The following is a 26,705-nucleotide window of genomic DNA, read 5'->3' as shown; positions in this document are numbered from 1 at the left end:
CAGAGCGCAACGAAACAGTAAAATGGGTAGACTATATTTGGGGGGGGGAGTTCAATTCCTTGTACCCAATGGCGAGGCGGCCGATAAGAAAGAGGGGCTGCCGGGTAGTAAGTATCTTGAGGCTGCGCGCCGAGAGACGAGGTCGCTGTAATAATTTTTTTAAGAATACACCTTCGGCGCGCAGACTCCGGAACACCTGCCTCAAAGCTCCTCCTGTCAGCTGTTCGTGCGCCAAAACATTCGACTCCCGTTGTGCGTCTTCCACATACTGGGCCCCGTGTTACAATCGCACGGATCTCGCGGTGCTCTGTATCCTAGCAACCGGAGGTGTCTCAGCGCCATCTTGAGTAGGCACATCCGGACAGCGGACAGCGGCCATCTTGAGGGACGGTCGCCCTCCCTCGAGAGCTTTAGGACGCCATCTTGAAAAGCCAGTGTTATAAGCCGCCAAAGGGACGATTAGTAACACGCCATATTTGTTCCCGCCTTCAGCATCCGAGCAATTTAGTACGTCAGCGCCATCTTGTTTGGCTTCTGATTCGAATGGTTCTCCCCATCTTGGATCCATTTTGAGAAGTGCCGGAGCTATCGCCATTTTGGGAGGACCCCCCCCCCCCGCGCGTCATTGTGCAGAGCAACTCCCAAAGAGCGGGAGCTTAGCACTTCCGAACATCATGTAATCGCGCTGTGCCATGTTTATTTTTTCTCGACTACATCCGGGAACGTAGTACGGGTGCTTACTGGAACTAGGGTGAAGCCATTTTTGGACAGTGTTCCGCCCATCCGGGTATCCAAAAAGCAGCCATCTTGGATGCGTATATGTCTGCAGAAGGCACATACGGGTATACTGCGGCGCCATATTGAATCACAGAACGCGGGGAGAGCTTGTATACGGGCATTTGAAAAAGACGCCATTTTGGTCTTGTGTTTGAAAAGGCGGAGGCACATCCGGGCAATTTGTGGCGCCATATGTGTTTTCTGTTTTGTGACAGAATAGCAGAGGGGTGGAACCAAGATGGCAGCTTCCAGGAAAGCGTGAAACCTAAAGTTTTTATAATTTGTACTCAGTACATAAGCACCGCCGGATCGGGGGTCGAGTAATTAAATCCAGAATGAGGTTCAGAAACGGGGAAGATGCAGCGAAAGCAAGAGAAGCATATTTAAAGCAAAAGGCAGTGTGCCGGGACCCGGGATGCGACTAATGGTGGGTGGGTGCAGCAGGTGGTTGAGGGGACTGACATGGACCATTAGGCCTCAAGAGCCACGCCATGTATTTAAAGCACGCGACCTCCCCCCAAGGACTCCTGGGAGCTGTAGTTTTCCCGTCACAGGACGGCTATCCTCGGCCCCCTTAAACTTTGAAGAGCTTGAGAGTTGAGCTGCGGGGTGGAGGGAGTGCCATGCGCTTTATATGTGCACTGGACGTGCTTTAAACGTCTGGCGCGGATCCTCTGCATCCGCCATTGGCACTGCGAACAGAATTTTTTTTTCACATGGAGGAGCGTTCACGTGCCTCATGCAATATAAGCCCTTCATCTTTCTCGAAGATGGCGGCGCCCACAGGGTTGCTATAGGAGAGGGAAGCGTATGGAGCCTTCCTGCAGCATTCGTGGCCGGCGTTAGCAAGGAGGCCAATTGCAGGCAGGAGGAGGGGCAGTTGTTGTTTTCGCCCCCAAAAAAGCAAAGAGGGCGGGGCTTCCTGTTCAAAATGGCGACGCCCACATAAACGTTTTTATGTACACAACGTATTGTTAGAAGTGGCTCCGGCGACTCGCGTTAAATTCACAAATTACATTTTTAAAAAAGTGAGTAAGCGCGGTGAAAATGCGGCGCGCACTCTCCCGCACAAACGAAGCCCGCAAAAGAAAAGAGGCGGAGCCCGAATGTCCACAAACATGGCGATGTCCAGGCTGCCCCGCCCACTCAAAATGGCGGCGCCCTGGTGGGAGGGGTTCCGTACGGAGACCTCGTCGTGGCCCCGCCCATCGCCGCTGCCGAGGAAGAGAGACTCCTCACAGGCGCAAGATGGCGGCTCCCAGGGCGGCGTGAAGGCGCCTGGAGCCCGCAGCTTGCCCATCGGTGCCGTACAGCGGGGGTGGATCGAGCGGCCCGTTGCGCCTGGAAGCCGGAGGGAGGGAGGCCTGGCTTAGGGCTCCGGGCCGCGGGGGCAGGCAGGGTCTGAGGGGGAGACGCGGCGGGTGGGGGGGACGAGGGGGAGGCGGCTTCTCCCTCCCTGCGGCCGCCATTTTCCGTCCGGGCAACACAAGATGGCGGCTCCCAGGGCCGGGCTCTGAGCGGGGGGCGGAGGGGGGCGGCAGAAGGGCCCTGCTGCGGGCGGGGTGGAGTAACTGCCCCGCGCGGGGTAGTTCCCTCGGAAGGGAAATTGGTAATAGTTTTTCGAAAGTGGGGAGGTAACTAGGAGGCAGTTTTTGTTTCGCCCCCCACCCCTCTTCCTGCCACACGGGGAGGGCGTTTGCCCCATAGGGAGGCTGCATTCCGGGGGGGCCGCACAAGGCGATCCGTACTCGAGGAGCGGAGGGTTAGCAGCTCCTCTGCAAAGGGGCGCCTTCGCTCGCTCTCTGGGCAGCAACCTCCCTCCTCCCCCCACATAGGAAAGAAAAGAATAGGCAGGTATTTGCTTTTCCAATAGTTTATTATTATTATTATTATTATTTTGTGGGGGGGTATACATTTCTCAGCATCTCATTTTCACAACTACTCCGAAGTAGTTTGTTGCAGCAAGGAAGTGACTCCGGCTTAGTTCCCGCTGTGAGGGTTGTTGTAGCAGTAGAAGTAGTCAAGAGAGGACTTGGGGGGTGTTGTGCCCCATTTAATGCGGGTGTTTTGACCAATCACCCTGGAGAAAAAGTGAAGCAGCTGTGTCTCCTACTCCCACTCTTACCTCGAAAGAGGTAGAGTGTATGTGGGTAGGAAGAGTGCCCCCCCGCTTGTTTTTTTAAACCAACTCTAGATAAAAACTGATAGGATTGCCCCTTTGTTGCGCGCTTTTAGAGGACTGATCGCTAGGAAGGAGACTTACTTGGGAAGTGCTTTCCATGGCTGCCGCCTCTGCTATTGTCCCTAGTGGGGGCTCCCCAACAGGTGGCGGGACCACCCCAGGGCTGCTCCAGCCCCGCTGGAAGCGGGTGGTTGGGTGGTCAGGCCCCGTGCCTCGGCCCCGACATGGGCACAGAGCTGTGGCCATCAAAGAGCTGATTGTGGTCTTCGGAGGGGGCAACGAGGGCATCGTGGATGAGTTGCATGTCTATAACACAGGTAAGGGGGGGTGAATGGGCAACTGTGTCTAGAGTGTTCATTGGGTGAGGCCATTACCCCCATTTGTAGCCAGATCATGAAAAGCTTGCCTATAATAGATCCCAGAAAGACTTGTAATTCTCCATGAAAGCACGAAGTAAAAACTGATATCTTGTGAAATGTATATATGTATGTATAACTCCCACTTTTGTTTTAGGTTTCAGCTGCTAAGATCTGCTATCCTGTTTTAACTCTTGCTCCCCCAAAGCTGCAAGTTGATATAGTAGGATGTGTGGTAATAGAGGGGGGGAGAGCTAGAAGGGTGAAGTAGTTGTAAAGTCCCTCTTATTCCTTCGCGGTTAAATTTCTTCCAGCCCTTTGGCTGTGATAATTGGCATGTGCTTGAGTCTTCTCATAGCAGTCTTCCGTTAGGTGGAGATCAAGGGACTTTACCTTAGGAACTTTTCTCCCTCTGTGTTGGTGTCCGGAGAGGAGCAATTGAACATGCCAGTCTTTGGGGGTGCAGGAGGGCGTATCAGGGTATGTTGGCAGGGGGGAGCTCATCTCCCACTGGCAACATATCTTAAATGGATTATCTTGTTGCAGCCGCATGAGCAACAATCATCAGTCTCAGTGGCACTGGGGAGACTGTGCATGGTCTGGCAAAAACAGAGATGTGCCCCAGCTTGATTGAAAAAGACAAATTCCCGAGAATTGTCTATCACGAAGCCAGTGCACCCAGCTTAGAATGCAGCGCAGGGTACCCTGAGGACACAAGTGCTTTCTTTCTTTCAAGTTAACCCTAGTGTGTTGGAGGTAGCTGTGAGATGTTGTCTGCCTCTTTCCAATGTCAACACCCTGGTTCCCACATGCATTCATGGGGGGGGGGGGGAGAGACACTGGCAGAGAAGCTTTTCTTCCCCCAAGGGCTTGGCGGGAAAAATTCAACTTTCAAATGCTGCAGCTTTTAACTCCTTGTTGTCTGGTATCTTTGCTCAAATATAGAGCGCGCAGCAGTACAGTGTCTCTGAAAGTTGTGGTGGGTTCAGAGCAAATGCTGGAACATTCCACCCTGTAGCCATTTGGGAGGGGTCAAAGACCCTTATCTCCAGTGTCAAGAGATGGAAACATTTATGCCTCATAGTGTCAGTTGTAGATTGACGTTTCTGAAATGCTTTAATTTTGCCCCCTCCCCCCCAGTGAGTGCTAACAGAAAATGCACTTTTTGCAAGCAGATTCCAACCCATGATCTACTGTTCCTATTCTTTATTGGGAGTCTGGGCTCAGGGGGGAGTCTGTTGGCTTCTTCAAGCTAAGCTGCATATGAGCACATTGTGATGTGGGTTCTGTTTTCCTGCCAAAATGTGGGGGATGGGGCAGGTGGGCCTCTGTTGTTCAGAAGCTCCTACTACTCAGCTAGGGCATTATATACGCATTCTCGGAAGACATAATTGGTGTTCACTCTTTTTTTTCCTTTTTGTGCGTGGCAGCAAGGTGTTGGGGGGGGGGGGGTAGGGTTGTGCAGTCATTTCCCCAGACCCATTGTTCCATCAGGCTTTCAGCCCAGGTGATATACCAGGATTAGTTTAGGGACTTCTAGCCTGCCAGTGTAAGCTTGCAGCGTGATCTGAGTTCTTTAAATTACAAAAATAACAGTAGATTAAGAGGTTAGCTTTGAAGATTACTAAATTGAGCATTAATTGGAAGGGTTTTCTAGAAGTAATCTTCACCAATGTTTTGATTTTGAACAGTATTAAAGGCTATTTCCTTTTCTGGATCGGAAGGTCCCTATTTAGTCTGAAAGGGTTACCATACAATCACTGTGTCTTCAGCCTACTTGTTTCTTGCACTGTATGGTGATTCTTCTGTCCCTGATCTATGGGTAACATGGACTTCCTGGCTTAGAATGCACAATTTGGGATTAGTGTGAACAATTTTCTCTGCTACAGTGAAGCAGATTTTGACACTTGTGCCTTCATTTGTGTTACTCATGTGAAATAGAGAAGAGTCCTCATTTTAAACAAAAAGCAACTTTGGATATTTTGAAACACAGAAATCCAAGTGGAATCTTTAATAAGGTTTAAGACAATTTTTTCCTCCTGAAGGAAGAATTCTACAAGAAGCTAAGGAAATGCAAAGTGTTTTCCCTTAGCAGAAGTGTTAAATTTAATTTCAAACTTTTTTCAATCCTAGTCATCCCATGCTACTGCTTCTTGTACTGCAAAATCAGTCTTTGCAGTCAAACAAAATGAAAGTGATGTTCGGACACCTTCCTCGAAGCATTGGCTAGTTGTCAAGGCGAGGTGTTGGGAGTGGTGAAGGTGCTGGGTTGGGGTTACCTTCTTTGGGTAATTGTGGCAGGCCTTCCAGCATAATAAGGTTCTGGTCATTGAGACTAGCTAAGTAGGGTTGCAGCTTAAATTCACTACAGGAATAAATGTGTGGTCTGAAACTGCCTTGGGTTTGCAAGTGCATGTGGATGGGAGTACAGTATGTCTCTTCCTCCACGTCTTCTAGAGCTGCTGTGCCTGGAGTCTTGCAGTGTAAGGAGAGCTGGGCAGGAGGGGTGGGGGCAGCTTCCTGATTGGCAGTTGCCTCTTCTCCCTGATTTTCCTGATAGGCTGCTTCCTCCCGCTCTGCTCACTGTAAACAGTTCCTCTGGCTGGCAAAAGCATTGTGCTGCTGAGTGCTGCATCCACCAGGAGCACTGGGAAGGAATGCCTCCTCCCTCATTTTGACTTCTTTGCTCTTGTGGCCAAGATGTTTAGCTAGTAGAGTACTTCCTTTATTTCATTCTCCCCAGACAGAGGTGTAGCCTCTTCGTTGAGAGGTTTTCCTGTTTCTGGGGTGTTTAGTGTAGGGCTTAAATGCCAGTTGAGAGGGCAAAGATTCTGTTCTGTTACAAATCATGGCACCCTCAGTCTAGGGACAAGGGAAGCCACTGCTGCAGTGAGTGCATGAAGACAGCTTAGGTCTTCAAACCAAGTGGTAAAGATACCCATTGTATGGTGGATTGGCAGCCAAGTGGGTGGAGAGATGAACCAGATTTGCACATCTGTGCCTCGGCAGCTCGAGGTCTGAGCCCTGCTTGCATCTGAGCACAGAGTTTAAGGCAGCCCTTCTGACTCCCCTCTGCTTGTCTCTTAGCTACAAACCAGTGGTTCATCCCAGCTGTGCGGGGAGACATCCCTCCTGGTTGTGCCGCCTATGGCTTCGTTTGTGACGGAACCCGCCTGCTGGTATTTGGAGGGATGGTGGAGTACGGCAAGTACAGCAACGATCTCTATGAACTGCAGGTGAGTGGCTGCAGGACATAAGACTGTTCTCAGTTCAGGAAGGGGTGGTGGTTTGAAAGTTAAGCAAGGGGCTTGCACAGTACTACTGACACAGTGCTAAGGTGTGGAAGTCAGACCCTGGTCTATCTTGTTATTTCCTGTAGCTACTGTATTGAGCCACTAGTCTCAGAAGCAGCAGAGTTTTTAACTTCTAGAAGTCTCTGTCTGTGCTCCTTTCCTTCCCAGCAACTTTCCCTGTTGCTTAGATGTTCTGCTGCACTTTTTAAATAAATCCTGCACTGCTCACTTGCTTTAACCACATGGCACTTTGTTTTAGGCCAGCCGTTGGGAGTGGAAGAGATTGAAAGCCAAGACTCCTAAGAATGGGCCCCCACCCTGCCCACGACTTGGCCATAGCTTCTCATTGGTGGGCAACAAATGCTACCTGTTTGGGGGCTTGGCCAATGACAGCGAAGACCCTAAGAATAACATTCCCAGGTATAGTGTTTGTGTCTAGCCCTGCGTCATGATCAAGCTGTAGTGCTCCAGGTGCAACTCCTTTTTTTGCCAATTTGGACCGGAGCTTCTCACTTGTATTTCCATAACTGGAACCTATGGAAGGGAACCACTGGTCTTGGGGGTGTTGTTGAATTTGAGCGAACTATTCATTCCCACCTCACTTTTCTTTAATTCTTGCTTGTGCTGTCTACAAGAAGGGGGTTGTAAAGGTCTGGGTAGTGTCTGTGGGTGTGCAGTTGTGAAGCAAAGAAGAGTCTGGCCTGGCTTTCATTCCTGTTTTTCTATCTCCACCCCCACCCCAATTACAGGTACCTGAATGACCTCTATATCTTGGAGCTACGACCAGGCTCTGGTGTGGTAGCCTGGGACATCCCCATTACTTATGGTGTACTGCCTCCGCCACGGGAATCCCACACTGCTGTGGTGTACACAGAAAAGGACAACAAGAAGTCCAAACTAGTTATATATGGTGGCATGAGTGGTTGTCGTCTTGGTGACCTCTGGACACTTGACATTGGTAACAGCATCAAGAATGGTTTATTATTATTTTTTACTTTGTGGTACAGACTAATAAGGGAGTGGGTCTTTTGAGCCCTGACAGGGATGCCAGTTCCAGCCTCGGCCTCTTGAAAGGCTGGGAGGCAGGATCAAGCACTGCAGGTGGAGTGACCTCTTTACTGTGTTTGTCTCCCCTCAGAATCTCTAACATGGAACAAGCCCACCCTGAGTGGGGTGGCTCCCCTCCCACGCAGTCTGCATTCAGCCACAACTATTGGGAACAAGTAAGACCTCTGTCTGACATTCTTTAGCCTGATTTCCCACTGCTTTTGAAAGCATAATTCCTAGTCCTGTTGCAACTTGTGTTCACCATTTCTCCTCTTTTGGACAGGATGTATGTATTTGGAGGCTGGGTACCCCTTGTCATGGATGATGTCAAAGTGGCAACACATGAGAAGGAATGGAAATGCACAAATACCCTGGCCTGCCTCAACCTCGGTATGTGGGAGGATGTCCTACACATTCTTTCATTGCCCCCCACCCCCGCCTGTCTCCAATCCTTTCCTGTCTGATCGCCTCTGTGTGTATTTCTGTCTTTGCACAGACTCTATGGCTTGGGAGCCCATTCTGATGGACACACTAGAGGACAATATTCCACGGGCCAGAGCTGGGCACTGTGCTGTGGCTATCAATACCCGCTTGTACATCTGGAGTGGCCGCGATGGGTACCGCAAAGCTTGGAATAACCAGGTTTGCTGCAAGGATCTATGGTACCTTGAGACAGGTAAGAGGGTTCAACATAGGGGCAGGGGCATTATAGAACAGATGAAGATTTTGAGACTGAAGATCTATTCAAATTGGCAGAAGTAGACACTTGGGGGAATTGCATGTTTGAGTGCTCTCTCCCTCTGCATGTTTACTGTGGGAAGTAGGATTTAATCTTGCCTTGTCCCCGAGAATCTAACTTTCCAGATGCAAGGAGCTTCTAATGTAGGGACAACAAACAGGTGGAGTGTATTGTAGTGCATCTTGCATTCTGGAGTAATAAAAACATAATTCATCTGCTTGAATTCCCTTCACACGAGAAGTTTGTTGCCTGTGAAGAGCTAGCTTTTTAGGGGAAGGTGACTAAATTTTGACAAGCCAGTTTTCTGGCTTGGGGTGGGGGAAGCATGCAAGCATGCTCTTCCTCCATTTGCAGTTGGGTGTGATCTATAATGTTACTTTTCTGAACATGTAGGTGTTGCCTTACTATCATAAAATAAGCCGTAGCAGGATTTTTAAGCCTTCAAGGAATATAAGCCATCCCCTGAAAATAAGCCATAGTGTTGTTGTTGTTTTATGAAAAGTAAATATAAGACGGTGTCTTATTTTTGGAGAAACAGGGTACCCCAGCAAACTACATTTAATTTGTACCAAACAGTGGGCATAGTGATTCCACTGTCACTCTATTTTCCAGACCCACTGTAGGGTGGGATGAAGGAAGCTTCTGGCAGCCTCCCCCCTGCAAAAGTAGGAATGGAACTCCTTCACTCCATTGTAGGCCATTCTGTTCAATATGCACATGTCAGGGTTCAGTTGTTCTCTTACACAGATGCCACACCTTCCCATACCACATCCTTTCCCCTGTAATCATTTCCCAAAGCGCCCCTCCAGCTTTCCCTCCTCTGCTCCTCAAAATCCCTACAGCAATAAAGAAGGCAGCAGCCCCTCCACACCCACCCCCCTGCACTTTCCTGAGTCTTTGCATGTCCCTTCCACCAGTGGATGCTCTGTGACTTAAGAGAGAAGAGAGAATGTGCCATTCCCTTTAGGCACTGCTCCTGCTATGGGGAAAGATTCAGATTACCACATCCCAGCCACTTCTGTCTAGGGGAGAGAGTGATTTCCCCCCCCCCTCTGCTCTTAAACTAAATCCAAGACTTGCCTGGCACTATGTCGGATGTTGTCAACAAATTGCCACCAATTCCTGCAGAAATGGGAAGGAGAGCTCCATTTCACTCAAAGGAACATTTTCCTGTATCCATAACTATCAACACAGTAGGAGAGATACCTCTGGCTGGCATTGTTTTCTTCCAGCCTCCTGGTATATGCACTGTTCTTCTCCCCCAACCTCCAAATATGTTCACCTGAAAAGGGTCTTAGAATGGGAAAAGGTGAGCAAGATTTAGACCATCGAGAGAAACAAGCTGAGGCAATAATGCTGCTTACATGCTGATGGCTTATTTTTCCATCAGCACCTATGCTGCTGCAAAATGGTCTGGGAAGCTAAAAAGAAAATGTTGAGGGGGCTGGACTGGTTTGCCCTTGGTTTTAGAGTAGTGTCCAGGATTAAGCGTGTGAAATGGTATGGAATAGCTTTAGAGGAAAGGTTCTCTAAGGCATGTGATGGAATCGAGTTTCCTTTGCAGGGTACCTGCAGTGTCCTCTTCCTAATGCCATCTGTTCTTATTCTTCTGTTCCAGAGAAACCTCCATCGCCTTCACGGGTGCAGCTGGTTCGTGCCAACACCAATTCCCTGGAAGTGAGCTGGGGCTCTGTCCCAACAGCTGACACTTATCTGTTGCAGCTCCAGAAGTATGACATCCCAGCTGCCACCTCGCCAGCTGCCAATCCTGTGCCCTCAGTGCCTGTCAACCCCCCCAAGAGCCCTGCTCCAGCTGCAGCTGCCCCTGTCCCTGCAGTGCAGCCCCTGGCGCAAATGGGCATTACCCTGCTACCCCAGACCACAGCTGTTGCAGCTGCTGCTGGTGCCGTGGCTGCTGCTGCTGCCGCCCCACCTACCACAACCACCATCCAGGTGCTGCCTACTGTGCCTAGCAGCCCAATGCCTGTGCCTGCTGCCGCTGCCGCTGCCACTCCTCGTCCTCAAGGTAAACGAGAAATCCTAGAGGGCAGCAGGGAGCACAGGACTCCTTATATTTTCAACTAAAACTCCATCCCATCATTGCCAGGAATAGACATTTTTATGATGCAAGCAGGCATCTTTGTGAGCACACACTTTCTTCCCACTAGCATCTGGTGAAAGAGCCATGCAGCTCCACCCGCAGGACTCTCTTTACATTAGCCCAGGGTTTTAGAAAGACCTCCCAAAGGAGGAACAGCAGAACACCTTCAACAAAATTAAAATAATGTTTATTTCTTAAGATTATTAGCGTGTGCATCTTTGAGCGTAGGGTGTGTTGGTCTAAATATTTTAAATGAAATACATTAGAGCCAAATCCTAGTCTGTATTTGGGGCTTTTAAGTCAATGCCTACCCCCACCCCGCCCCCAATGGGAGCCCTCAGAAAAATATCTGAGTCTGTTTGCCTAACAGTAAATCACGTAAGGAGACATAAGTTGGAAACGGGAAGGAGCGGAGCTGCGGTGAACAGTGTGCTTTTAAGGCCCTCATTTTTGTTTTTAAAATAAGCTTCCAGTTCCATATTCTCCATTGACGCGTATATATTTGCTCACCAGTTCAAGGGGGAGGACACTATGGGATTTTACTTACTGAACTTGGGGCAAGTGATCAAGGGAAAATGTACACTTTCCATGCCAGCTTGAGAACCATCATAGTAACTAGGAATCTAGGACAAAAACATGTGTCTTACTTGGTTTTTCTTCTCTTCCTTGGCAGCTGTCCCAGCTGTGCTGAAGGTCACAGGCCCACAAGCTACTACGGGGACTCCATTGGTGACGGTGCGTTCAGCAGGGCAGGCTGGGAAGGGCCCTGTGACAGTTACTTCACTGCCGGCCGGGGTGCGTATGGTGGTACCCACGCAGAACACTCAAGGGACGGTGAGTATCGCTTAACAGAATGGGGGGCTGTGCTGGAAGGAACTAATCCTCTGTCCCTAAGACAAGAATTCCCTGACACTCTTCCCTATCCTTCCAGGTGATTGGCAGTAGCCCCCAAATGAGTGGCATGGCTGCTCTGGCAGCTGCTGCTGCTGCCACTCAAAAAATCCCACCATCTTCAGCCCCTACAATGCTGAGTGTGCCTGCTGGCACAACCCTAGTTAAGACTGTTGCTGTTTCGCCGGGCACCACCACGCTACCCACCACAGTTAAAGTTGCCTCTTCTCCCGTCATGGTGAGTATCTGCACCACACTCTCTGTTAAGAGGCTGTAACCAGTTTTGCACACAGCAGGTGGCAAGCTGGCAACATGCTTGTGCTTTGTGAATGAAACCCTAGATTTCTGCTTCCTGATTGCCCCTTTTTTAAAAGGGGGGGGGTTAAGGCAAGGGCAGAGGACCTTTGGTTCCTCCTGCTGTTACTGGATCATCCCTGTCCCTTGATCATGCTGACTGGAGCTGATGGGAGTTGTAGTCCAACAGCATTGGGAGGGCCACAAGTTTCCCGCCCCTGCTCTTGGGGATCTTTGCTTTTCTCATGTTGACCATGTTGATGCAGGTGAGCAACCCAGCAACCCGCATGCTGAAGACAGCCGCCGCTCAGGTTGGCACCTCAGTATCTTCGTCCACCACCAATACACCTACTCGGCCCATCATCACCGTGCACAAGTCTGGCACTGTCACTGTAGCACAGCAGGCCCAGGTGATGACTACTGTGGTGGGAGGGGTGACCAAGACCATCACATTGGTGAAAAGTCCCATCTCAGTGCCTGGAGGCAGTGCATTGGTAAGTATCCAAGTAGCATTTTTTTGGGGGGGGGTGTCAAAAAAAGGAGCTGAGAGCAGATATATCTTTCAGCCCACTAAACACCCTACTCTAGATGAAGTAGGCAATGGTACAGGAGGTTTGGGCTCAGGACAGTTCCTTCCTTTAGCATTTGTGAGCTGCTGCTCTCCCTCAGTATTCTCTACTGGTGAAGGATTACTAGCTACTTTATTAACCCAGCTTCTCCTCAGTAAGGAAGAGAAAGTCCCTTCATTTTTGGACATTTCAGGAGCAAACCAATCTTGTTTTCTCCTGACAGATTTCCAATTTGGGTAAAGTGATGTCAGTTGTTCAGACTAAACCTGTTCAGACATCAGCTGTGACAGGCCAGGCATCAAGTGGCCCTGTGACCCAGATAATACAGGTAAGAACTTAAAACATGGGATTGGTTGCCATTCATATCCCCGGCCCAAGAGCACTTTGCTGTACTGTTGATGCTACTTCCAACCACACTCTTAGATGTGCAAACTGAGGTTCACTCATTAATTTTCAACACACTTCTAGGAACTGAAAGCAATATTAAGGTTTTCTTTGATCGTCACAAATTGTTCCATGGTGGCCTGTGTTACTTGCTTCTTGTGAACAATTTAGGTTCCTGTTCTACTAGAGCTTCAGTTTTTTTGTATGGCCTCCCTATTTGTTGAGTGTAAGAATATTGAGACGCTTGTTGTGTGCATCATTTATTCTCGGTCTTTTCTCTGTTTCTCCAGACCAAAGGGCCCCTGCCTGCTGGCACTATCCTAAAGCTGGTGACCTCAGCAGATGGCAAGCCCACCACAATCATCACCACCTCCCAGGCAGGCGGTACAGGCACCAAGCCCACCATTCTGGGCATCAGCAGTGTCTCTCCAAATACAACAAAGCCTGGCACCACAACCATCATCAAGACCATTCCCATGTCTGCTATTATTACCCAGTCAGGTGCCACAGGTAGGGAGTAGAGTGTGGTTATAAGCAGTACTTATAATCTGGTTGGGTGGTGGATAGCGGAACTAGAAGATGCTGGGAAGTGCAGCAGCCATTGGGATCACTCTTAGGATGGCTTCAAAAGCACTTCAGTGTGACTGTATCCCAAGGGGTTAAAGCCCCCTCCCTGTTACAGCTCTGCCTCTTTTTTTCCAGGTGTCACCAGTAGCCCTGGGATCAAGTCTCCCATCACCATCATCACCACAAAAGTGATGACTTCTGGCACTGGGACCCCTGCCAAGATCATCACGGCTGTACCCAAGCTGACCACAAGCCACGGGCAGCAGGGTGTAACACAGGTGAATCAGCTAGGTAGATGAAAGGGCACTGAGTTCTGCGTTGTCCTAAGCTGCAGCTCAAATTCTTAACATGTCAAATGTGTGCCTTTTCCAGGTGGTACTTAAAGGAGCCCCAGGTCAACCTGGCACTATCCTGCGAACAGTCCCTATGGGTGGAGTGCGGCTTGTCACCCCTGTCACAGTGTCTGCTGTCAAGCCTACTGTCACCACTTTGGTGGTGAAAGGAACTACAGGTGAGTGTGCTGCCCTAGGGGCAGGAGTAATAGGCTGGGCACTTGGCAATGCATTTGCTTTTCATTTTGAAGCCCCACCAGCAGTGAGGGTAAGTTGCCTGTTAGGTAGAATGCTGGCTACACCTTGGCTTGTGCTTGCTGTAAATTTGGTTGCCCACTGTGTTTTCTTGCTGCTATGCTGTCTATATGTCCCTAGAAAAGCAGCCTCATGGGACACTGACCAGGACCCTTGAAACCCATGTTTACTGTTAGGGGTACGGAATGGGTTTCTGACCCATTCAAACCAGCACACTGTGGAGGATACCAATCACAACCTTTCTGTCTTCTTCTAGGTGTCACAACCTTGGGCACTGTAACTGGCACAGTCTCAACCAGCCTAGCTGGGACTGGGGGACACAATACCAATGCCTCCTTGGCGACACCCATTACCACCTTGGGCACCATTGCCACACTTTCTAGCCAGGTCATCAATCCAGCTGCCATCACAGTCTCAGCAGCACAGACCACCTTGACAGCAGCAGGAGGGCTGAGCACTCCCACCATCACCATGCAGGTATGGAGTGGGTCAGAGGGAACTTCTTGGGAGTTGTTTCCTGATAAATGTGAAGTCCTCTTGGCCTCCCAGTAAAATTGATGAGCCAGGGATCCAGGATGGGCAAAATACTTCACATAACACACAATTAACTTGTGGAGCTTACTATTGTAACAAGATGGTGGCTGGCTAAGGTGGCTTCAAAACGGGAATAGACCATAGCTGCCAAGTTCTCCCTTTTTTTAAGGGAAATTCCCTTATGCTGAATAGGCTTCCTCACGAGAAAAGGGAAAACTTGGCAGCTATGGAATAGACTGATTCATAGATTCTCTTGTTGGTTATTAGCTATGATAGCCAAATAGAACCTTTGGGTGTCACTCAGCTGGTGTTAAGGCTTCTGTCCACAAAATGTGGAGGGGAGCAATTATCAGTCCCTCAGCTCTCTGGAGCATATTTATGGAGGTTGGAGAGGCGGGAGGGGGAGTTACTGGAAATTATTTTCTTCCCCATTCTGCTGACAGAAGCCTTCTCTTCAGCTGAACAACACAGTAGGATACAGCCCACTGTGTTCAGCGCAATGTACAGTAGTTCTGTAAACCAGTTCCTGCGAACTAAGCAGGGGGGAAACGGTTCTCTTCATGCCCTGATTATGGACTTCCTAGAGCAGGCATCCCCAAACTGCGGCCCTCCAGATGTTTTGGCCTACAACTCCCATGATCCCTAGCTAAGAGGACCAGTGGTTAGGGAAGATGGGAATTGTAGTCCAAAACATCTGGAGGGCCAAAGTTTGGGGATGCCTGTCCTAGAGGAATCCATTGGGCTGGTGGATGTTGAAAACAGGATGCTGGACAAGATGCATGCATCCAGCAGTCTTATGTCTTAGCAGATGGTTGGAAAAAGGAACCAAAAAACTAGGATTGTCTAGAGGGCACATACTGGCAGAGAGAAAGAGTGCTTCTAGGGCAGGGATACTCAACAGGAAGCCCTCTAGATGTTGGACTCCAGCAAGCATGGCCAGCTGTCAGGAGTGGTGGAAATTCTGGTCCAGGTTATTTCTGTTCTAGAAACCTTTCTAGATTTGGCATTAACCCTTGATTCTGGGGCTTGTCCAGTCATTCCAACTATCACATTGATCTTGTTATGATGCATCAAATAGCAATTCCTCTAGCAACCCTTAGGGGTTCTGAGAATTGTAGGTTTGGAGAGTTTTATGCTAGACACTCATTTATAGGTACAGCAAAAATACCAGCCACAAAATAACTTGCTAGTCTGTCCACCTGCATGTATTGATTTGTTAGAGAGGCAACTTGCATGTTGTGTATAGGAAAATATTTGCCCTTAAGCATTTCTTCACGTTGGGTGTGAGTAGCTGATAGCTCAGGAAACAGAAGATGATTGGTTTAATGGCCCTGGGATGAAAGCTTCTTCTGTCCTCATGGCCCCAGTATTTTAATTTACAGCAGCTGTGGGTCTAGCAAATACTTGTCCAAGATCTGAAACCCCAAGGTGAGATTTATGTGGAATTTGCTGCCAAGGAGTGTGGTGGACTCTCCTCTTTTGGAGGTCTTTAAGCAGAGGCTTGACAGCCATATGTCAGGAATGCTTTGATGGTGTTTCCTGCTTGGCAGGGGGTTGGACTGGATGGCCCTTGTGGTCTCTTCCAACTCTATGATTCTATGTCGTTCATGTGTGTGTGTGCGTGTGTGTGTGTGAGAGAGAGAGAGATGTTTATAAAACCGGGGGGGGGGGGGAGAAATCTGTTATCTCTAGCTCTATTGCAGAATTCATTGTCCTTGGGTTATTATAGCCTCCCTGAAACTAGCCTGCTACCGGTATTACATCTGTAAGACAAAACCAAGAAGGAGGGCAGACTTTAAGCTGTGCAGCACCTTAACTTGCTCATTTGTGATGCTGCGGGAAAGATTTGCAGTCTGTCTTCTCCTGGTGGAGGCTTGCAGACCATTGGTCACCTGAACTAGCCTCTTAGCATGTCTGATGTCCACTTTCCCTATGAGCAAGATCAAGGCTGTTATACAGGTTACACAAAATGAGGTGATAGAAATGAGGTGATTGGACTGTAGTGCTTCAGATTCAAGGTGAGTTGGGGAGGTTATATTTTTGACGACTCCCCACAAACTAATTTTTTCTGTCTGTAGAGAAGCGTACTATGTTAAATTATATACTATGTTAAATTATATATCCATTATATGCAGAGAAGCAGTCAAAAACATAATTGCGAACTGCATCCTGAGCAGATGTGGTTCCACCATCTCATTCTGAGTAATTTGTAAAATTGTTCTAAGGCTTATTTTTTAATGGTGCAGAAAATGACGTCCCTGGCCGAGGTGTTTCTGCTAATGTGTGTCTATTGGTCTCTGCTTATTATCTCTAGCCTGTGTCCCAGCCTACTCAAGTCACCCTGATTACGACACCCAGCGGCGTAGAGGCTCAGCCAGTCCATGACTTGCCCGTCTCTATCTTGGCCTCACCTACCACAGAGCAGCCCACAGCTACTGTTGCAATTGCTGAATCAGGGCAGGGAGACGCACAGCCAGGCACCGTCACTTTGGTGTGCTCCAATCCACCATGCGAGACACACGAAACGGGCACCACCAACACAGCCACGACGACCGTAGTGGGCACTTTGGGTGGGCCGACCCAGGTGCAGTTTGTGTGTGAGGGGCAAGAGGGTGGTGGGCTTCAGCCCAACGGGAGAGTGGTGCGGGTATGTTCAAATCCTCCTTGTGAGACCCATGAAACGGGCACCACCAACACAGCCACCACCGTGCGGAGTGCTGGGCAAAAGGTGTGCTCCAACCCGCCCTGCGAAACGCATGAGACTGGAACTACCAATACAGCCACCACCTCCAGGAATGAGAAGGCAACTGCAGATCCACCATGCCAGACTTTCCAGACTAGTTCCACTAGCACTACCATGACAGTGAAGCCCATTGTGGGCACAGGTCATCCAGTGTGCTCTAACCCACCCTGTGAAACCCATGAGACAGGAACCACCAACACAGCCACCACTTCCACCTCTAACATGGGCCGGGGGCAGCCTGACGGTGAGCAGAAAGAACCAACCAATCCGCCATGCCAGACAAACCAGACTAATACAACCAACACCACCATGTCAGCCAAAGCAGATGTGCCCACGGAGCAACCATGTGCAGTCCGGATGGTGAGCTTTACTTCAGCTTCTGGTGTGCCCAGCGTTGCCTCTGGCACCACCACCACAGTGCAGGCCAGCGAAAGACTACCAGCTCCCAAAAGCCTACAGTGCGAATCACATCACACCCACACCACCAATACTGCCACTACGGCTCGGTCTCTGATGGGCCGAGGGCAGCCTGACGGTGAGTGGGTGGGATCCGCCAACCCTCCGTGCCAAACGCAGCAGACCTGTTCCACCAGCACCACTATGTCTGCCAAAGCAGATGTGCCTACAAAGCAGCCGTGCACAGTGAAGATGGCATTGCCCGATTCAGGTTCAAGCACACCTTGCGAGACCAGCAAAACAGGCGCCAAGGATTCAGGCCCCCAGGGGTGCTCCAATTCACCTTGCGAGACTCACGAACCGGGCACCCCTAACACAACTACTGTATCCACATCAAACCAGGGTACCTCCCAGCCACTTTGCTCCAATCCACCTTGCGAGACTCATGAAACGGGCACCACCAACACATCTACAACAGCCACTTCCAGCATGGGCACAGGGCAGCAAGTGTGCTCCAACCCACCTTGCGAGACTCACGAGACTGGCACCACCAACACAGCAACCACCACAACATCAAACATGGGCGCAGGGCAGGGCGAAGGTGCTGGGCAAACTCCTGCTGCTCCCCCCTGTGAAACACAGCAGACGAGCTCCACCAGTACTACTATGACGTCCAGCACCGGAGGTGATGGCACCCACATTTCCAGCTCAACCTCTTTGCCGGTTGGGGGCTCTGAATCAGGAAAAGCCCCTGAGGGAGAAAGTCCAGGTACTGAGGGATTACCACCTCAGAACCCAACCGCCAGAGTATGCTCGAATCCTCCTTGTGAGACCCACGAGACTGGAACGACCCACACAGCCACCACTGTCACCTCCTCCATGGGGTCCAATCAAGGTAAAATCAGGCAGGAGAGGGACTCTGGAGAGGCATCTGCTCCCATCTTGCATTTGGATGCCTTGGGCCAGTGGCTTTCAGGCCAGGGGGGGCCTGTGGGGGGACCCTGGGGATCTCTGGAAGCTTTATATTGTGACACCTTATGGTCTCACAGTAACCACGAGCACTGCTTGGATCCCTGTGTCATTTGTCCTAACTTTGTACATTCAGTTTTCCTCAATCAAGTACCTCTTCCTGCTTGAGCAGGACTGGGCTTCTTTGGCATCCTTGTTTTCATGCAGTCGGTGAAATAAGTCCTGCATCTCTAAAGAGCAGCTGTTTTGAAAACTTTTGTCAGGGACTCAGGGGAAATAGTAAGGACGGGCATCTCTTCTTCAGAAGAGTGTGGGGCTTACATTTTCAGCTCACAGAATAATGCTGAGGGTCCACAGACCTGCTCAGTGCCTTGGAGAAACAGCATATGTATTTTACTAACTGCCCTGGAATCCTTGGCAACATACATAGAAATCATCGCCAGACAAGTTCATGGAAAGAGTGTTTTCAGAATTCAGTGGTCTGCGAAAAATTCTCTGGAGGACACCAGCTTTGATGCAAGTTTGGCTGCCCTATAGGTTCTTCTTCTATAGGACCCTCGGTCTGGGTTTACTGCTGTCTGGAGAACATGAACAGGCAAATGGAATCCAAAGTTGTGGCTTTGTTCTCATTGCATAATCATTTCCTCTTTGCAGACCAGTCACCTGCCACCAATGGCCAACAGGGGGAACCCGAGTCAACTGTGACTGAGAGCCCAGCTGCCAGTAGCCCCAGTACTGTTACAACCACCGTTGCCTCCACACTGCCCAGGGCTGTCACCACCGTGACACAGTCAACCCCCCCGCCAGGACCCTCTGTGCCGGTAAGAACCACGGAACAAGAACTGGGCTTGAAATAAAACTTGTTCTCCCACCCTCATCTATTCAATGGGATATGCAAGAAGTTGAGGCTTTAAGGCCCACAGTGGGCTTTGAGGGGGGGAGGGGGGGCTTCCTTCCAACACTGACCAAAGAGCCATCCTCGTTCTGGCTCTTAAGCTAGCTGGGCTCACAAGAGAGTAGTCACTAGGGCAGGGCGTGGAGGAGAGAATCGCCTTTTTATTCCTGCCTCTCCTCTCCCCATGCCCCACTGCTCATATGCTCACCTGCTAATACTTTATACACAGCAATACAAATGGAGTTTAGAAAAACATTTGTTTATCGGCCTGTTGGCGGTGGCCATTGAGAAGCGCAGCAGCAGCACAGTTCCTCCTGCATCCCCAGCATCCAGGCTACTAACACCATCTCCTCCTTGTTACAGAACATTTCTTCCTTGGCTGATACTCCTGCGGAGGAGGCAAGTCCCCCTGCTGAGACACCAGCTGCCACCAGTGCAGATTCCCTTACAGGAGCCTCTGAACCACTGCAGACTCCTGCGGAGATGCAGGCAGCAGCATCTGAGCCTCAGGAGCAAACCCACGCTGTACCAACAGCAGGCACCCCGCCAGCTGAAGCTGCTCCCCAGCCAGAGCTCCCAGCTCCTGTGGTGGAGACCCCACCAGCACCAGCAGCTCCTGCCCGGGAGCCTGTCACCATGGTGGTGCTGCCTCAGGTGACCCCTGCTGCTGCTGCTGCTCCTCCACCTCCACCTCCAGCACCACCTTCAGAAGTAGAACAGTTGGCCCTGCCCCAGGAGTTGATGGCCGAGAGCCAGGCAGGCACCACCACACTCATGGTGACAGGGTTGACGCCGGAGGAGCTGGCAGTGACTGCAGCTGCAGAGGCGGCTGCCCAAGCTGCTGCTACCGAAGAAGCCCAAGCCCTGGCCATACAAGCAGTTTTGCAAGCTGCCCAGCAGGCTGTAATGGGTGAGTGATCTCATCTCTCTCCAGATTGGCCCTGGGGTTATTGGGCAGGGAAGGTCCTGCTTGCAGTCACCCCTGCATATTTACCCAGCTGAGGTGGGGCACAGCCTCCTACTCCCCCCTTCTGCTTTGCAACCTTGTTCTGCCTCCAATTCCATCCTCTGGCATTTTTGCAGGTCCTGGAGAGGCCATGGATACATCGGAAGCAGCGGCAACACAAGCGGAGCTCGGTCACTTGGCCTCAGAGAGCTCTGAGGGCCAGGCCACCGCCATCCCCATTGTGCTCACCCAGCAAGAACTGGCTGCCCTCGTGCAGCAGCAGCACCAGCTTCAGGAAGCTCAGGCGGCAGCAGTAGCCGCAGCGGCAGCTCAGCAACAGCCACCTCAGCACCCGCTGCCTTCCCACTTGCCCACGGAAGCCCTGGCCCCTGCTGACAGCCTCAACGACCCCGCCAGTGAGAGTAATGGTCTCAACGAGTTGGCTAGTGCAGTCACGAGTACAGTTGGGCTACTACCCCCTACGCCCACAGAGAGTAAGTAGTGTCATATGTGTCTTGTAGAGTTGGGGGTCTCCGCCTTCTGGTGGCAGGAGGGGCTATGGACTGCTGTTTGATGGGGGGGGTCTCACACCCACCCTTTCCCTAACCTGATGACCTCCAGATGTTGTCAAAGTACAACTCCCATCATGCCTCACCCTTGACTGCAGTGGCTGGGGCTGGTGGGAATCCAGCTTCCTTTGGAGGGCACCAGGTGGGTGGAGACTAGTGCTTAGGATATCTTCCGCCCTTTTTAAATCTTGGTGCTGTGGGTCTCTTGGTTAAGATGGGATTAGGTTTTGAAACTTGCGCTTTACTCTCTAGCTCTAACAGTGGAGAGATGCTTTGGAGGACAAATGATCAAGGTCTGAAATTTTCATGATTGTCTTCTTTGAACATTATTTTCCTCTTCCAGGCCTTGCTCCATCTAATACTTTTGTGGCCCCACAGCCAGTGGTGGCGGCGGCCAGCCCAGCAAAGCTGCAGGCGGCAGCTGCTCTGACTGAGGTTGCCAATGGGATTGAAGCAGCGCCAGTGGTAAGCTAAGGAGGGTCTTGGGGGGGGAGATATTGGTTTTTCCATCTGAGGGTGACCGAGGCATCCAGTTTGATAGGATGGTTTATGTCCCCCATTGCCTGGGAAGAAGATGTGTGAAAGGCTTTGCGCTCAGCTGATCCTGCAGTCACTATTTCCTGCCTTTGGCCAGGGCAGTAAGGTTTCTGAGCATCTCCTTCTCTGTTGTTCCTTTTTTTCTCTCCTCCTGCTTTCAGAGAATACTATGCTGTATGTTCCTAGTGGCATTTTGCAGCCTCAGCTTGCATTAACAGTTGGTGGCCCAACAACCTGTCAGATGTGGCCTGCAAATTGGCCACTTTTTCATCTGGTCCGCTGGACAAAAGTGGTTCCCTACCCCTGCATTTGCAAGATGGATTCCTTCGCCTTCACAGATGCATCTTTTGGCACAAGCATGTTATAAGTTCTACTGCAGCAGATGCCACCCACAGCTCAAATTTCTCCCTGATTCCCTCCTAGAATAGGATAGTTTAGACAAATCCCGTTTTATTAGATGCCTTTGTCATCCCAGGAAGAAAAGGGAACTTTGTGTGGTCACTGTGAAGTTTCTAGTCAGATTAACAAGGCATCCAAGCCATAGTCTATATGAAATGCACTATACATTTTCAAACTCACAAGTCAATGTACCTTAGTCCTTCAGCTAGTGTCAGGGCCTTCCAGAAGTCCCTTTGCCCTTCTTTTGCTTTTTCTCTCTGGTTTTTGCCTTAAAAGGGGGACAGTTTCAGCATTCTGCCTGTCTAAGGCTTGGCAGCAGACGGGAGGAGGAGCCTTCAGGATTGGTACGAAGCTAAAATCTAATTGTGCAGCTTCCCTGCCTTCCAAGGCAATTGGGAGATATAATCCAATCCTTACCTCAATCACCCCAGACCAGAAAGAAGCCTCACAGAGAGTATTGAAAGTTCTTTTTCAGCTTCCCAGAACTCACCCTCTGTTCTCCCACCCTGTTTAGAAACCAGAACCTCCCACTCAGCCTCCAAAGGTGGTTGTGAAGAAGGAGAATCAGTGGTTTGATGTGGGTGTTGTTAAAGCAACCAACATGATGGTGACACACTACTTCCTGCCTCCTGATGATGCGCCTGCCACAGAAGTGAGTGACCTTCACCTATCTTTTGCTTTCTTGTAATGATGCACATAGTTTGAAGATCCAAATCTTTGCTGCCATCATGTCTCTCATCCTTTGTTCCTACAACCATCAAGGTGGTCCTCAAGTCCCTTTCTGACTGTTCTCTGCTCCCTGCAGGATGACTCGGGCACCATACCCGATTATTCTCAACTCAAGAAGCAGGAACTGCAGCCTGGTACTGCTTATAAATTCCGTGTGGCAGGAATCAATGCCTGCGGCCGGGGTCCTTTTAGTGAAATTTCAGCATTCAAGACGTGTCTGCCTGGCTTCCCTGGAGCACCATGCGCCATTAAAATAAGCAAGGTCAGTGCTCTTTCATTCTGCCCGTCAGCTGCTATTTCAGCTTCTTGTTCTGGGATAGCTGGGGCAACCTTTGTTGCTTCTCCTGTCCCAAAGTGGCCACTGGGAACCAACTGTCCCAATCCTCAATCTATCTGTTGTGTGTTTGTATCTTTCTCAGAGTCCAGATGGAGCCCATTTGACTTGGGAGCCCCCTTCCGTCACCTCTGGGAAGATCACGGAGTACTCTGTGTACCTGGCCATTCAGAGTGCCCAGGCAGGCGAACCGAAGACTGCAGCCCCCGCTCAACTGGCCTTCATGCGAGTTTATTGTGGGCCCAGCCCCTCATGCCTGGTGCAATCAGCTAGTCTCTCCAATGCCCACATAGACTACACAACCAAGCCTGCCATCATCTTCCGCATTGCTGCCCGCAACGAGAAGGGCTACGGCCCTGCCACACAAGTCCGGTGGCTGCAAGGTGAATGGTTGCTGCGATAGGAATTTGGGGAAGGGCTGCAGAAAGCATCTAGCCTTTTAACTTGTTTCTTCATAGAGAGGTGGTAAGGCAGTTTCTCTTAAATGTACCCCCATCTACAGAAGAAGGAACAATGAATTACCAGGACCCATTGGTCTCTTTCAGTGGTGTATACAGTTGTACCTTGGAAGTCGAACAGAATCCATTCTGGAAGTCCGTTCGACTTGAAACGTTTGACTTCCAAAGCACGGCTTCTGATTGGCTTCCAAACGTTCGGCTTCCAAAAGAACGTTCAAAAACCACCACCACCACACTGTATTGGCTTCAGTTGATTACCACCAGTGTGGCTGAGAGATATTCCTAAGGATGAGTGGGTGGGTGTTAAAAAAAGATCCCAAAGTTCTCGGGAATATAGTTCTCAGGTATATGGCCTATGTTCCACATTCTGCTGTAAATGCATGGCGTATATAACCCAACATACAGTGGGCAGTTTGCTCCTAGCTTGGGAGTCTTAAGGGCAGCTCAAGAAGTGCCACTTCAGAGAGGGAAATCTAGATTGTAAACTGCTTGAGGCAGGACCTGTTGTTTTGCCACTTACTGTGTGAAAGAGCTCAGCAGTAGAGTCCCAGGCTCAGTGCTTGGCATCACCAGTTAAAAACAGGGTTTTGCGTAGCAGGTGGCATGAAAGGCCTCTGCCTGAGACACTGGAAAGCCACTGCCAGCCAAAATAGACAATACTGGCCTGGGTGGGCAAACAGTCTGACATGTGGGATATGTACAAAGTTAGACCCTATATAAAACATTACCTTGTAGAACATGTTACACTACATTGGTTGAACTGAGGCCAAGAATACTCGTCAGTTGAGAGGATGAGGAGAAAAACCAGTTGGGGCCCGTAATGGAAAGGATTACTCACCATTCCATATTTCTGCCTATTGGGATGTCAAATTAGACCTTTCTGAGGCTAGGTGATTCTTGGGGTTGGCCAACAAAAGGGTTGCAGACCAACTCCAGCCTGCAATATAACCTTATTGGATGCCTCCCCCCCCCCGACTCTGCCAGTGCTGTAAACTTTCCATTTTTGTGGGAAATTCCCTTATTCAGCACCCTTACTTTCATATCTGGGAGTTGACAGCACAATAGGATTTCCTTATCTTCAAATCCGGAGGTTGACAGCTATGCTTTGCCAACTCATGAATTGAGGTTTGGGCAGATATTTTTGTCCCCCATTTCTCTTGTAATTCATCACATGTTTTGAGAATGGTTAAGCACATTTGTTGGTATGTCACACTGTTCATAATATTGGCCAAGACAGCTCACACTTTGTACCGTAACTGTATAAAGTCCCTTCAACATGGCTATGGATCATGGTCAGTTGTGAGGAGGTCTATTGATGGCATAGCTAACCTCCAGAATAGAGCTGCCCTCTGGACTATTAATCTCTGGCTATTTGCTGTCTGCAAGTACCTCCAGTATATTCAGCACATTCTTTTCTTCACAGAATCCAGTAAGGATGGCTCCATGATAAAACCTGCCAACAAGCGGCCGCTTTCCTCTCCCGACCTGTGAGTATTTCCTAGTGGAAAGCTGGAGCACAAAGTCATGCAGCGTTTCTGTTTGTGTTTCAGGTCAGAGTGGGAGAGGGGAAGGAACATCTGCATACAGAAAGGAACATCTGGAGTCTGTGGGCCAAATCAAGTTCCTATTTCTTAACCCAGTTGGTCCAAGTTCCTTTTATCTGTGCTGTGAATGGGCAGAGCCTGAGTGTATGGAGTGCTAGGGGAGGGGTCGTACCTCTGATAGGGGCCACATCATGCTCCTTCTGGGGTAATTTGTTCACCTTTGGTCCCCACTCTGCACTCAGCTCTCGCCTGTGGCTCCTAGAAGCTGTCTGCATGAGACAGTGGCCACACCCCAGAAACTGCTTCAACTGGCCAACTAAATCAGGTTAGGGTAGCCGATGGGTCTCAAACCCTCAGTAGGTCAGGGACTTTCCCTGCTTATGAAGACAGGATCCGGTGGATTGAGCAGATGGGCAATAGTGGGTCCAACAGTCAAGAAGGCGGTTTTCTGCATGTGCTGTAGAGGGACGTGAGGGGTAGATGGGGTTTGTCCACCTGGGAAGGGAGCCCATCTAGGAGAAGGAAAACTGATCCTAAACCTCTGCTGCTTTGTGGAAGAAAAGGCTAAGGAGCAAACCCTCTACAGATCTGGAGTAGAGTCCCTAAGACAGTTGGATGGCACCTTGTACACTTCCTTCTGGCAATTCCTACAGCCAAGCTGGTGTTCTGCTTTCCTTTGGACCATATCAGTGAGGCCAAGAGGGTAGTCTTGTCCTCTGGGCAGCCCAGGACCTCCGTACTTAATGACCAGGCTGGCACCCTGAGGAGGTCACTTTAATGCTGCTAGTGCAGCGGTGTGGCTTCACCCCTGGAGGCACACTCCATTGTCTCGAGACAGATGGACACCCAACAGCAACAAATTTTTAGGTGGGAGGGCACCACAAGATGGGATCTTGCCAAGTGGAAATGCTTCTTCCTGGAACGGTTCCGCATAGGCAATCCAAGGTGAGAGAGATTCACTTTTGAGTGAGAGCGAGCACACTCTCTACCTATGCAGATGTGGATTTAGAAATTGATCTCTGAATCTGTGCATCAGGCCTAGCCTGGTATTTGGCTCATGAGCACAACACATTTCTTTTCCTCTTTCAGGAAAACTGCTCCAAAGAAGCCCAAAGCAGATGGGCAGTGAAGGGCATCCCCTGCTGTCCCCTCTTCCTGCCTGCTCCACAGCCTCCACCTGAATCCCCAGCCAGTCAGCCGCCCCTTTGTGTGGAGGAAGATGGAACCGCTGAAAGCACATTTCATACACCACGGGGCTGGACTCTTGGGGCGGAGGACGCAGAGGCTCAAGTGAGGGAGCCCCAAGCAGGGGCCATCGCTGTGCCATGCCGTGCCATGCCCCAGCCTAGGAAGGGGGAAGAAGGACTGGAGTTCCTCCCCTGCCCCCTGCTGCTGCCCCGTTTAACATGGACGCTGATGTTAGGGGTGGGTTTGGAGGGGAGAATTGTTATGGGGGGGAGGGGGGCTGTTGGGTTTTTTACAAGTTGCAGTTACAGGAATGAAGTTCTTTTTGTATACCACAGCATCCTGTGTCTTGGGGGGTGGGAGGGTTATTCTCCCTGCCTCCATTTCTTGCCTCTGTACAGACCCTCTCCCTAAGTTTAGTTTTTTGTGTCTGCGTTGGTAATGGAGAGAGAGGAGTCTCTGCTGTTTGGGGAGGGAGGGAGGGGAGGTGGTTGGACCCACCAATGCAGCTACTTTTGGGGGTGGGTGGGGGGATGCAGCTCATTCTACAACAGCTGTTCAAATGCTCAGCCCAGGGTGCTTGTGGCTTCAACCCACCCCCTCTTCTCTACACATGCAGCAATCCCTCTTAACAGCACAAGCTGATTTTTCCCTCTGCTCTTCCCTCTCCAGACCACAAG

At 50.2% G+C, this 26,705-nt stretch overlaps 1 protein-coding gene across 2 annotated transcripts; it reads left to right on the top strand.

Moving 5' to 3' along the window:
* The first annotated feature begins 1,997 nt into the window (after positions 1–1,997).
* HCFC1 (host cell factor C1) lies at positions 1,998–26,357 on the top strand. 2 transcript variants are annotated; one of them, XM_035140297.2, is made up of 26 exons: positions 1,998–2,631; positions 6,403–6,551; positions 6,868–7,028; positions 7,358–7,566; positions 7,747–7,831; positions 7,939–8,045; positions 8,152–8,331; positions 10,013–10,420; positions 11,169–11,329; positions 11,427–11,624; positions 11,947–12,174; positions 12,473–12,577; positions 12,924–13,143; positions 13,336–13,478; positions 13,573–13,711; positions 14,044–14,264; positions 16,636–18,355; positions 19,084–19,250; positions 19,688–20,234; positions 20,408–20,764; positions 21,183–21,304; positions 22,290–22,427; positions 22,581–22,766; positions 22,924–23,221; positions 24,720–24,783; positions 25,930–26,357. In XM_035140297.2, the coding sequence occupies exons 2-26, from the start codon at positions 6,507–6,509 to the stop codon at positions 25,967–25,969; spliced, it is 6,249 nt and encodes a 2,082-aa protein (XP_034996188.2). In that variant the 5' UTR covers positions 1,998–2,631; positions 6,403–6,506; the 3' UTR covers positions 25,970–26,357. The 2 variants fall into 2 exon arrangements, with proteins under 2 accessions (XP_034996188.2, XP_034996187.2); XM_035140296.2 differs by having other exon boundaries at positions 1,998–3,276.
* The last annotated feature ends 348 nt before the right edge of the window (positions 26,358–26,705 follow it).

Source organism: Zootoca vivipara, chromosome 16, assembly GCF_963506605.1.
Source record: "Zootoca vivipara chromosome 16, rZooViv1.1, whole genome shotgun sequence".
Taxonomy (NCBI): Eukaryota; Metazoa; Chordata; class Lepidosauria; order Squamata; family Lacertidae; genus Zootoca; species Zootoca vivipara.
This window is presented reverse-complemented; position numbering and strand designations above follow the sequence as displayed.

Excerpts from the sequence above, each read along its gene's own strand:
- HCFC1 (XM_035140296.2), top strand. The coding sequence starts at position 3,057 with ATGGCTGCCGCCTCTGCTATTGTCCCTAGTGGGGGCTCCCCAACAGGT. Across the intron at positions 7,832-7,938 it reads GCCACAACTATTGGGAACAA|GATGTATGTATTTGGAGGCT; the intron begins GTAAGACCTCTG and ends TCTTTTGGACAG. Across the intron at positions 23,222-24,719 it reads ACAAGTCCGGTGGCTGCAAG|AATCCAGTAAGGATGGCTCC; the intron begins GTGAATGGTTGC and ends TTTTCTTCACAG.